Below are 13,773 nucleotides of genomic sequence, written 5' to 3'. Positions count from 1 at the left end.
TACTGCTCTTATACTGTGATATCATATATATCTCTTCATATTACCATTTGCATTTAAGAAAATGCCAAAAACCTTTCTAAAGAGTAAAAATGGACTATTCTTTCCAATATTAAAATATAGGATACTATCAAAAAATAAATGAACTGGGAAAAGCAGTTTGTATATTTAAAAAAAAAAATTAGTAGAGATGGCATCAAAACTTAGGACAAAAAGGATTACTCAGTGAAGGCACTGGGACAACTGGCAAACTATTTTCCAAAACAAAATACTATTTGTATTTGCAATATGCTACTTATTTGTCATTGCAACACCTTATCCAAAAGGAAAAAAGCAAATATGATCCTCATTTTAAATTATATAGGTTTCACAACAAGATATCAAAAATAAAAAATTTTCCTGGTTACCTGTATGTTTTTTTGTTTGTTTGTTTGTTTGTTTTTTCCAGGCAGTGCTGAAGAAAACCTGTATGGTTTTTAAAGCATAGGGAATTCTAGGTCCTCTTAAAAGGAGACAATCTCAAGATATCAACTTTCATACTACCAGTAATAGCTCAGCTGAGAAGTGACATTTAATGAGAAGTAACACTAAAGGACTGTACAGTGGTACTTCTTCACCTCTGGATCAGGTCAGACCCTATAATAAGAGTACATCCACAGATGAGAAAAAGTTGCTCCCTCAAAATACTGCTTTCAGCAAGTTTTTCTTAGCAATCCATGGTGTTTCCTTTCCTCCATCTCTTGATATTTTGCTTATATATTTTTTCCTTGGTTATGATTTTGTTTTAATTCATAAAATGTTTTATGTTTTGATGAATCATTCAAAACCACTTCAAATCCTTTCCTAAAAGGAATGAGGATATTAATAATACCTCCATTTAATATATGTGTGAAGAGCGTTGTAATAGGTTTATAACTTTTTTTCCACTGACCTTAAACACCAACTTATGCTTTGCTTGGATCAGCCCACTAATATTTTATGGGGTGTGTGTATGGTTTGAAATGATAAATATATTAGCAAGTGAGTCTTCAAATAATATTTATTCTTTTTAAAAAAAAAAAGAGAGAGAGAAAGAAAAAAAAGAATAAAAAAATAAAAGAAAAGAATAAAAAAGAGGAAGAAAGAGAAAGAGGAAGAGGGAGAGAGGACAGGGGTGTTGCTTTATTGCCCAGGCTAGAATGCAGTCTAAAAATGGGTATACTTATAATTGTGCTTAATAATGGAGACATGAAAAAAAAAATGAGGGAAGAAAATAACAAATAAGCAGCCAACCAATATTTCATTTAAACCTGTAAGTAGGTATGATGTGGTACTGATAAGAGTGTATATTTTGTGTATTTAAAGTGGAGAGTTCTATAAATGTTAATTAAGTTTACTTGCTCCAGATCTGAGTTCAAGTCCTGGATATCGTTGTTAATTTTCTGTCTCATTGATATGTCTAATATTAATGTTGAAGTCTCCCACTACTATCGTGTGGAGTCCAAGTCTCTTGGATAATATTAGCTCTAATCTGGGTATTGCTAAAATTTACTATGTAACTAGTTAGGCAATCAACCATTTAAGTTAGCTTTTTTTCTTGAATATGTTATCATCGTTTCAAATATTTAAACTACATTATATACTAAAAATATTTTGTTGGTTATTAATGTTACAATGACCAACATAACCATCTCCTTTCCACATTCTTTGTTCCTAACATTAAATTTTACAAACATACCAGGATAATTTTCTTAGACCTCCCAGCATCCAGTAATTTTTATGCTCACAAACTATTATAAAATTTTCAAATACTGTAATAAACATAGGATTCACCAATATGCAACTAGGAGGAATATTCTATTTAAGTATCTAGCAAATCTGTCTACAGTAAATTCCATGTAGAAGAACATTTTCTAAGGGTCAGGTTACAATGGCTCACACCTGTAATCTGAGTGCTTTGGGAGGCAGAGGCAGGAGGATTACCTAAGCCCAGGAGGTTGAGGCTAACAGTGAGCTATGATAGAGCCACCGTGCTCCAGCATGGGTGTCAGAGTGAGATCCTATCCCCTAAAAAAAAATTTTTTTTTCCATAAGGCTCAACCTGTCATTTGAAGCCATATCAATTTTTTTTTAAATAAAATCCTTATAATATTACAAGCCACACCTTCTATCTATAGTTTGAATTTATGTATTTCAGACTGTTTGGCCAGGTATAGTTTTTTAAATATACTATAATCTTGGGGTTAGGATTAGAGGTTAAAACAAACATAAGGCTACAGTCTTATGTTTTAAAATTTGAATTTATATAATTATATAATATGGCTAGGCACTGTGGCTCATGCCTATAATCCCAGCACTTTGAAAGGCCAAGGCAGGTTGATCACTTGAGCCCAGCAGTTCTAGACCAACCTGGACAACATGGTGAAACTCCATCTCTACTAAACATACAAAAATTAGCTGGGTGTGGTGGCACATGCCTGTCCCAGCTACTCGGGAGGCAGAGGTGGGAGGATTGCTTGAGCTCTGGGAGGCAGAGGTTGCTGTGAGCTGAGATCGTGCCACTGTACTCCAGCCTGGGCAACAGAGTGAGACCCTGTCTCAAAAAAAAAAAAAAAAAAAAAAAAATTATTCTATTCTATTTGAGAGTTCTTTTCTAAAAATACACTATATCTGATAATTTATTCAATCCCTATTTTCTTTCAGGATACTCCCACACATACAACAAATTACAAAAGTAGCACAAGTCAAACAATGCTCCTCATCTCTTCAACCTGTCAATATTAGAGTACATCAGGAATACAAGAAACTGTATCAAAATGGAATGCCAGGCAATGGACTCTTCCAGATTCCACTGTAGTGAAACCAAATAAATGACTGCAAAGAGCCACAATATGGCTCTGGTTTAAGAAACAAAAAGTAGACAAACTGTCAGCATGGCCAAGAATAATCGATCCATTTTATTAACTGATAAATACTATGTCTTAATGCTTTTGCTTTTAAATTTCAGTGCATTGATTAAACCTATAGGGGTTTATAAAAAGACACTGTAACACGGGAGGAAGGGAACAACAAGCAGATTAAAAAGATTAAGTGTAGATTTAAAAGATTAAGCACGATGGCTGATTAGAGACTTCTCGTGCTCATATCCCCCACAAGAAAGGACCACGGCAATGAATGAACAGCTAAGATTTGTCTGGCGTGTTGAAGGGAGAGTGCTGTAGTACAGCAGCGGAGTGGAAATGCATGAGTAGTGACTGAAAATCCAGGAGGGCAGTGTGTAGGCACCTGGCCTCTGCAGCGCCATCTCCTGAACCTGGATCAAATCTTCCCAAAATCAGAAGGGACTTCATGTTTCGAGGATAAGGTAAGCAGAGGAACCCTACCAGCCCTCACTGCTACCACAAACACCTACAGTCCTTACCACAGAAGAATCCCACAGTCCTAGCAAGCCCTGAGTCAAGGTGGAGAGCTGCTGGAATTCAAGCAGTTGCATTGCTCCAGATCATGAAAATAAGGTGTGCACTCTCCATCCCTCACCCACCTATAGACCAACGGGCTGCAGCATGGCACCATTGAGGCCAGAGCTACCTCTGCTGTGTGCCTTGCTCTGCAGGCCAGTAGCCACTGCACCTTTCCAGTACTAGGGCTCCATCTTCATTCCATCAAACCCACACAGGTGGCTGAATGCCACAACTCTAGCTGCATGGAGCTGAGCCTAAAATTGGCTATGACTCTGGTCCTACACAGCAGGGGTAGGGCCTAACTCTGGTCCTAACCGGGCCCTTACTGCCACACTTTTAGTCAGAGGGCCAGTCTGGCAGTCCCACCCAGGGCAAACTCTCACTCGAGCTGACCAAACCACTGTATGGATCTCGCCCACGAAGGAGAGGTCCCTGAGCATCCAAGCAGCTGACCTATCCCTTGGGCTTGTAGAGCAGCTATGTATCCACACTCAAGAACCTGAGAAACAGCCCCACAATACAGTGTACCCCTCCCTCCTGCAGACACACCCCTGGCTTGCCCAACGGTCCTGCATCTACAATCAGGGCCTGAAAATAGCCCAGAAGGTTATCCCTGGCAGGCATGCCCTCAGCCCAGCTAAGCAGCCATGAGCCATGACTTGTACCTGAGAAACAGCACTATGGGCAACCCATGGTGAATACACACCTTGCACAGGGAGGCCAAGCATCCCTGTGAACACAGACTGGGTCTGAGAAGTAGCCCTCCGGGCCATTCTTGAGCCTGCCAAGCAGACCAGCCAAGCAATCATGTGCCCATGCCCCTAACCTGAGAAGTACACTCGCCAACTGCCAGTAGCAGACACATACCCTAGCTGGCTGGGCAGCGTTACACCTTAGGCCTACAAATCATCCCTGAGGATTGCCTCTGGCAGACACTCTTTTGGGCCAGCTGAGCAGCCCTGCACCTACTTCCCAGGTCTACAAAACAGCCCAGTGGGCCATATGCTGCTGAAAAGTTCCTAGGCCAGCCAAGCAGCAGTGTCACAGGCCTGAGAAACAGCCTCACAGGCCGCCCCTAGTGGGCATGCCCATAAGCCAGCTGAATAGCCTTGTGCCTGCACCCTGAACCTGAGAAACAACCCTGTGGAACCCCTCAGCAGATATGGCCCTAAGCCAGTTAAGCAACTGTATTCCTATACCTCTGGTGGCATCAAGCAGCCTTACACCTGCATCCCAGGCATCTCCTGGGCCTGAGAAACAAACCAGTGAGTTGTTTCTGGCAAGCATTCACCCAGGCCAGCTGAGCAACCATGTGATTATGCTTCTGGGCACATTAATAGTTCCATCTGCCAGAGGGTCCAATCCCAAGGTGGTTGACCCACCAAATACATGCACATGCGCCCAAACTGAGAAAGGGCCCAGCAAACTCACTACTGGCAAAGCTGTACAATTGCCACCACAAACTCTCAGCCTAGGCCACTGAGACACTTGTAAATGACACTAGCGTAGATTACAACTGAAGAAAACTACACAAAGACCATACTACTGTATCCAAATAGAACCAAGGCCAATGAACCACACCAAACCAACACTTCAGACTCATTCACACAAATAAATATTTCTTTATGATATCAATTCTATAACATTGGAAAAGGCAATTTTACTTTTCTACCTGAGGCTTACCAATCAATATAGGGACATATTAAACATGAAAAAGCAAGAAAACATGACACTTCCAAAGGAAAACAATAATTCTCTATTAACAGACAGGAATCATAAGGAAATAACAGAAAATGAAAGAATGTAAAATAATAATCTTGACAACACTCAGTGAAACTCAAGAGAATACAGATAGAAAATTACACAAAATCAGAAAAACAATTTGTAATTTGAATAAGAAATTAAGCATGGATACCATAAAAAAAAAAAAAAAAAGAAATCCTACAGTTGAAGTGAATAAAATAGAAAATACAACTGGACCTTCAACAGACTACATCAAGTATAAGAATTTCTTAAATTGAAGATAAATTGTTTGAAATAACATAGGCAAAAAGAAAAAAAATATAGAATGAAGAAACCTACAGGATTTATGAGACATCATTAAGTGAACAAATATTTGTATTATTGTTCTTTCAGAAGGAGAAAAAAAGAAAAAGGTGAGAAAAACATATTTAATAAAAAAAATAAGGCCAGGCGCAGTGGCTCAAGCCTGTAATCCCAGCACTTTGGGAGGCCGAGGCGGGTGGATCACGAGGTCGAGAGATCAAGACCATCCTGGTCAACATGGTGAAACCCCATCTCTACTAAAAATACAAAAAATTAGCTGGGCATGGTGGCTCGTGCCTGTAATCCTAGCTACTCAGGAGGCTAAGGCAGGAGAATTGCCTGAACCCAGGAGGCGGAGGTTGCGGTGAGCCAAGATCGTGCCATTGCACTCCAGCCTGGGTAACAAGAGCGAAACTCCGTCTCTAAAAACTTCCCAGATCTGGAGAGGAATGGACATCCAAAGCTTTGAAGCTCAAAACTCCAAATAGATTCAACTCAAACAGATCTCTGAGGCATATTATAGTCAAATTGTCAGAAGTCGAAGAATTAAAGCTGAAGTGTCAAGTCACTATAAGGGAATCCCTATTACACTAACAGTGAATTTCTTCTTCTTTCAATTAAAAATTTTAAACTCTTTATCCTTTTTTTAAATAAATAATATTTTAAAACATTTTTCAGGAATAAAAAGTCTCCCAACAAAGGAAAATCCAGTACTGGATGGCTTCACTGCTGAATTCTACTAAAACCTTAAATTCTACTAAAACCTTAAAAAATTAATGCCAATTCTTCTAAAACTATTTCAAAAAATTCAAGCAGAGGAAATTTTTCCTAATTCATTCTATGAGGGCAGCATCACCCTGACATCAAAATTAGACAAGGATAAAACAGCAACAAAAACTATAAATCAGTATCTCTGATGAATATAGATGCAAAAGTCTTCAACAAAGTATTAGTAAGCTGAATACAAAAAGATCATTCACCATGATCAAGTGGGATTTATCCCAGAGATGCAAGGATGGTTTAACATATGCAAATCAATAAACATCATACAACACATCGATAGAATGGAGGCCAAAACTACATGATCATCTCAATGGATGCAGAAAAAAATTTGATAAAATTCCCCATCCCTTCATGATAGAAACTGTCAATAAATAGGTATAGAAAAAAAGCACCACAACATAATAAAGGCCATATATGACAAACACACAACTAACGTCAGAGAGAATGGAGAAAAAGCTGAAAGTTTTTCTGTGAGAATTAGAACAATACAAGGATGTTCACTCTACCCATTATTATTCAATATAGTATTAGACCTTGAAGCCAGAGCAATATGGAAAGGAGGAAGTCAATTCATTCCTCTTTGCAGATGACATAATCTTACATATAGAAAAACCTAGAGACTCTACCAAAGAACTCTTAGAATTTCAGTAAAGTTGAAGGCTACAAAATCAATGTACAACAACCAGTACTGTTTGTATACACTAACAACAAACTAGCTAAAAGAAAAAAATCAAGAAGTCAATCCCATTTACACGAGCTATTAAAAGAATTTAATTACTAATGAATAAATTCAATCAAGGAAGTGAGAGGTATAGTTTTCGTACAAGGAAAACTAGAAAGCACTGAAGAAAGAAATTGAAAAGGATAGAAACAAATTAAAAGATATCCATACTTACAGATGGAAAGAATTAATATTGTCATAATTACTATACTACCAGAAGTAATCTACAGTTTCAATGATATTCCTATCAAAACACCAATGATATTCTTCACAAAGATGGAAAAAAATCCTAAAGTTCATATGAAACAACAAAACGCCCCAAATGTCCAAAGCAATCCTGAGCACAGGAATAAGGCTAGAGTCAACGTACTACCTAACATCTACTACCTAACTTCTAATATATACAAAGTTGTAGTAATCAAAACATCATGATACTGGCATAAAAACAGACATGTAGACCAATGGAACAGAACAGAGAACCCCAAAATTAATCTGCTTATCAACAGCCAACTGACTTTTACAAAGGCCAAGAACATTCATTAGGGAAAGGACAATTTCTTCAATAAATGATGCTAAGAAAACTGGATATCCCTATGCAGAATAATGAAACTAGATTCACATCTCTCATCCTACACAAAAACCAATTCATAATGGATCAAAGACCTCAATGTTAAGACCTGAAATTATAAAACTACTAGAAGAAAACAGAGGGTTGTAATACTTCAGGACACTAGGTCTAAGAAAAGATCTTATGAATAAGAATTCCAAATCACAGACAACAAAAAAAGAAATAGACAAATCAGATGACATCAAACTCAAAAGATTCTGCATAGCAAAGGAAACAATCAACAATCTAAAAAAAACAACCTACAGAAAAAATGAAAATATTTGCAAACTATTCATCTGATGGGAGATTCATATCCAGATTACAAAAGGAACTCAAATATCTCAAGAGCAAAAAACCAATTTGCTTAAAAAACAGGCCAACGATTTGAACAGACATTTCTGAAAAGACATACACAACAAATGACATGGCCAACAAATACATGAAGAAATGCTTAACATCATTAATCATCAGGGAAATGCAAATAGAAACCACAGTGAGGTATCATCTCACCCCAGTTAGGATGTCTATTTTCAGAAAAACAAAAAATAATAAATGCTGGTGAGGATGCAAAGAAAAGGGAACTTTTATACACCATTGGTGAGAATGTAAACTAGTACAGCCAATATTGAGGAAAGTACAAAGGTTCCCCAAAAAACACTACAAATAGCACTACCATATGGTCCAGCAATCACACTACTAATAATTTATATAAAGGAAAGGAAATCATTACATCAGAGAGACACCTGAACCCCTGTATTTATTGTTGTACTATTCACAATAACTATGATACGGATCAACTTAGGTCCAACAACAGATGAATGGATAACGAATATGTGTATATATACACAATGGAATACTTTTTAGCCATTAAAAAAAACAAAAAGAAATCCTGTCATTCACAGCAACATGGATGGAACTGGAAGAAGTTATGTTAAATGAAGTAAGCCAGGAGAGGAAAGTTAAACACCATGCGTTTTCACTCATCTATGGAAGCCAAGAAAAGCAAATCTTATAGAAGTCAAAAGTAGAAGAGAGGATAGGGTAGGAAGGGTAGGAGGAAAGGAAGGCTAGGTAGAGATTTAATAACGAATACAAAATTATAAGAAGATGGGAGGCATAAGTTATAGTGTTGTACTATCATTGTTCTGTAACTATAGGATGACTGTAATTAACAATAATAGTTTCCAATAGCTAGAAGGAGGATACTGGATGTTCCCAACACAAATAAATGATAAATGCTTCAGATGATTGATATGCTAATTACTCTGATTTGATCAGTATATATTATATGTATCAAAATATCACTATATTCCCCATCAGTGTATAATTATTATGAGTCAGTTTAAAAATAAAGTATAAAAAAGGTTAATTACTACTTAAAATGTTTATTTTATGAAATAAATGTTTTCAGCTATTTAAGCCAGACTTACACAAGAAGGAAAGATTGTTAGAAAACTGAAATGCAGTATCACATTAGAAGCAAATGATAGAACTGGCAGTAAAGAAACTCATATTGGCCATATGGTAGAATGCTTACAGAAGGCAAAAAAAAAAAAAAAAAAACAAAAACAAAAACATGAATAAAGATGGTAGGCCATAGACAAATGAAAACAAAGATTTAAGAACTGAATATTCTAATATTGGATATTCATTTTCTCTAATCCTAAGAAAAAATGAAAGAGAACATTCAAAAATAAGAGAATATTATTTAGTGAAGAATATCTCTAAATTTATACGAAAACAATATACAGAATATCAGAGAATTTTTCATTCTTAGACATAGTCTATGAATAACTAATGCAATAAGAAAAGAAAATAAATAAAAGGTATAGAGATAGGAAAGAAATAATTAAACTTGTCTTTGCTCACAGATAACAAAATTGTCTAAGTAAAAAATCCCAAAGAATTGAAAAAAAAAACCTCCTGGAATTGAGAAGCAATTATAGTAAAGTTGCAGAATACAAGGTAATCTATAAAAGCCAAGTGTTTAGCCATCTACTAGCAATGAACACCTTAGAAAAGGAAAGTTTAAAAACATAGTACTATTCACACTAGCACCAACAAATAAAAAAACTAATAAAATATGTATAAGATCTTTATTAAGGAAACTATAAAAACTGATGAAATTCCTAAATAAAGAGATACTCCATGAATGGGAAGACTCAATATAGTTAAGATGTCCACTCCTCCTCACATGATATATAAATTCAATACAAAATCCCAGCAACTCAATACAAAGATTCTCAGAATTTGATGAGTCTGTACAAAGTAAATCTAAAGTTATTATGAAAAGGCAAAGTATCCAGACAGCCAACACAATGCTGTAGAAAAACAAAGTCAGAAGACTGACAGTAATTACCTTAAAGACTCATTAAAAATCTACAGTAATCAAAACAATGTGATATTGGCAAAAGAATGAATAAAGCAAGGGAATAGAAAGAGAACCTAAAAACAGACCCACACAAACACAGTCAACTGATCTTCGACAAAGAAGCAAAGGCAATTCAATGGATGAAAGATACTCTTTCTCCAACTGGACATTCATTTGCAAAAAAAAGAAAGAATCTAAATACAGACCTTACACCTTTCACAAAAAGCATCTCAAAATGAATCATAGACCTAGATGTAAAATGTAGAACCATAAAGCTTGTAAAAGTTACATAGGAAAAAATCTAGATGACCTTGGGTTTGGTGATAAAGCTTCAGATACAACACAAAAATCATAATCCATTATAGAAAAAACTAACAAGATTATTAAAATCAAAGACTTCAGCTGGGCACAGTGTTTCAGCTCTGTAATCCCAGCACTTTGGAAAGCTGAAGCAGGAGGATTGCTTGAGCTCAGGAGTTCACAGCCAGTCTGGGAAACAGGGAGACCTCCATCTCTATAAAAAATTTAAAGAAAATTAGCCAGGTGTGATGGTGCATGCTTGTAATCCCAGGTATTCGGGAGGCTGAGGTGGGAGGGCTGCTTGTGCCCAAGAGGCCGAGGCTACAGTGAGCTGGGATCATGCCACTGCACTTCAGGCTGGGTGAAACAGTGAAAGAGTAAGACCTTATCTTGTAAGTAAAATAGATAAATAGATAGATAGATAACTATTCTACCAAAGACACTGTTAATAATAAGAAAAGACAAAACAAGATCCTGTCTCAAAAATAAGTAAATAAAAACTTCTACTCTGCCAAAGACAATGTTAATATTATGAAAAGAAAAGCCACAGACTGTAAGAAGATACTTGCAAAACAAAACTGAAATCAGAAATATAAAGAACTCTTAAAACCTATCAATAAGAAAACAAACAACCCAAACTAAAAATGGGCATGAGAGGCTGGGCGCGGTGGCTCAAGCCTGTAATCCCAGCACTTTGGGAGGCCAAGGCGGGTGGATCACAAGGTCAAGAGATCAAGACCATCCTGGTCAACATGGTAAAACCCCGTCTCTACTAAAAATACAAAAAAGTAGCTGGGCATGGTGGCACGTGCCTGTAATCTCAGCTACTCAGGAGGCTAAGGCAGGAGAATTGGCTGAACCCAGGAGGCGGAGGTTGCGGTGAGCCGAGATCGCGCCATTGCACTCCAGCCTGGGTAACAAGAGCAAACCTCCGTCTCAAAAAAAAAAAAAAAAAAAAGGCATAAGATACCTCACCAAACATATACAGATGAAAAATAAGTGTATGAAAAAATACTTAACATCATGTCATTAGGAAATTACAAGTAAAAACAATGACATCAACATGTACTTATTAGAATGGTTAAAATAAAAAAAAAAACTTAATTTCGTTTCTTAAATTTAAAAATTTTGAAATTTAAAATCATTCCACATAGTCTCTTGTGAAAACTACCCAAAATAACAGTGAATTCAAGTGCAAAGAAAAAGCATAATAAAAAAAACAAGAAGTAGTGATTATAGAAGCTGAGTATGAGGACTAAATTAAATTCAACACAGATTTGAAACTAAAAAAATTACTGTAAATATGATTATAATTGTGAAAATTTGTGAAATATTAAAATAAATTATCCAGATATAGATTTTCAATTTATGTACTTTAAACAATATTCGAAATGAGTGATAACAGTAAAATCCTAATGTACTCATCTTAATAATGTAATTTCAGGCCAGGCGCGGTGGCTCAAGCCTGTAATCCCAGCACTTTGGGAGGCCGAGGCAGGTGGATCACGAGGTCAAAATATCGAGACCATCCTGGTCAACATGGTGAAACCCTGTCTCTACTAAAAATACAAAAAATTAGCTGGGCATGGTGGCGCGTGCCTGTAATCCCAGCTACTCAGGAGGCTGAGGCAGGAGAATTGCCTGAACCCAGGAGGCAGAGGTTGCGGTGAGCCAAGATCGCGCCATTGCGCTCCACCCTGGGTAACGAGAATGAAACTGTGTCTCAAAAAATAAATAAATAAATAATGTAATTTCAATATATCTTGCTTAAAATGTTAAAAAATTTTACTTATCCATTTTTAAAGTACATTAGTCAAAAATGGAAATTTATTGCATAAAATACATGAGAACAGATTTTACACAGACTACTTATCATTGAAAGTAACTACTTTCAAGAGTTAACACCCATAATTTGTCTCCTATATTACATAAAGGATATGAAAGAAAAGAATAAGAGGAAATAAGATTTTTTTTTTTGAGGTAACTAAGCAAATACGATAAAGAGGGAAAGGAGACAAGAATTATATAAGATGTGAGCATGTACTGAAAAATTGTGTAAGTGCAAGTTAGGGTTAAACAATAAATAGTAATGATGTAGGAAAAATAAAAATGAATGATATGATAGTTCCCTAACCTATAACAAAAGGAAAAACCCTACCTTGCAGCATTGATGTAAAGAATAAATGAGAGAACACAGATAAAAAGACACATAGTACATGCTCAATAGATGCTAGTTTCTTTTTCTACTGGCAATCTCTACTTCTTTAAGGACAAAGACCAAGTTGGAACAAACATCAATTGACAATTTGTCACTAGGAGGACAAATAAGGGGAAAAAAAGTCTGCTATACTCAAGCATACCACCCTAATTTATAAAGTTTTACATGTCTTCTATGATTAAAAAAGAAAAAAACGAAAAGAGTAAAATGTTACAAATGATGAAATGAAAAACATTTTCAGTATCATATAAAATAAGAATCATCAGATGCCAACAAACACCACAAATCAACAGCTTTTACCATAGTTTTTCCTGATCCTCGGGGTCCAATAATGAGTACAGAGTTACTTTCTCCATGGATAGCAGTTCTTTTTAGCAGCTCACTTAAGTGTCTAAAATGACATAAATAGGATAAACTTTACAAAATGAAACTGGAATAATTTGTTAGGTTGTAGTTTTTAAAGGCGTATTTGAATATACACAGAAATTTCCTTCTTCTCTCCCTCTGGGCACTTGGCCTAGACTCTGAATGGTCCTAAACAGAAAAATACAAAACAAATAGTAGAGCAGTATTGATTCTCTGAAATCTTCAAGTGAAAAACGCAGTCAGTTTGGAATATATTGATTTTTATGATGGTAAGGGACAAGGGACAATAGTGGCAACTCTCAGGACCCTTTGATTCAAATCTCTTTTCCTACTAATACTTTGGACTTTTACTCCATAGCTGGCTGCTGGGTATTAAGGGCCAGATGGTTAGAATTCTCTTCATAGCATCAGGTAACAGAAACAAAACAAGATTGAAAGTTAAAGTGCTTTCTCATTATGGATATATTTGTATCTGCTCCTGCTTCATGATATGTGGTGTTTCCATAAACAAGGCGAAATTTTTTACTTCTATAAAAGGGTTTGTTAGCTTTATTTAATATAAAATTTGCTACAATAATTTTTGCAAACCTGGAAGGCATCTGTAAGTAGGTTCATAACAGTCAAAGGGACAACTAGACTTACTTGTACTGTACTTGCGCTCCAAACAGGTTACTATGTGGACTCTGATGACAAAATCTTTCACGTAAAATTCTTTGTACCTGATGAAAATAAAGTGAAAAAATATAAATAAAAATATTAGACATGAAATAAAAAATGAATGAGAAAGCACATTTACAATAGTCAGAATTAGGAATTAATGAATCAATTCAAGTCTCTCTAAATTCTTATCCTCTAGAGTTCTGACATCATTTTCGTAAGTTTTCAAATTAATGGTCTTCTTACCTATCTCAAGTACCATAGGAA

General features: G+C 36.0%; 1 protein-coding gene across 6 annotated transcripts in view; it reads right to left on the bottom strand.

Moving 5' to 3' along the window:
* ORC4 (origin recognition complex subunit 4) overlaps nt 1-13,773 on the bottom strand; it is a 68,582-nt gene that overhangs the window by 23,162 nt on the left and 31,647 nt on the right. For all 6 annotated transcript variants that reach the window (XM_074399725.1, XM_010330346.3, XM_010330350.3 and 3 more), the window contains 2 exons: nt 13,492-13,568; nt 12,784-12,874 (listed from right to left, as the gene is read on the bottom strand). In XM_074399725.1, the coding sequence (XP_074255826.1) occupies nt 12,784-12,874; nt 13,492-13,568 (168 nt within the window). The remainder of the gene's footprint in view (nt 1-12,783; nt 12,875-13,491; nt 13,569-13,773) is intronic.

This window comes from Saimiri boliviensis, chromosome 5 (genome assembly GCF_048565385.1).
Source record: "Saimiri boliviensis isolate mSaiBol1 chromosome 5, mSaiBol1.pri, whole genome shotgun sequence".
Classification (NCBI taxonomy): Eukaryota; Metazoa; Chordata; class Mammalia; order Primates; family Cebidae; genus Saimiri; species Saimiri boliviensis.
The sequence above is the reverse complement of the archived record's forward strand: the minus strand, read 5'-3'. Positions and strand labels throughout refer to the sequence as shown.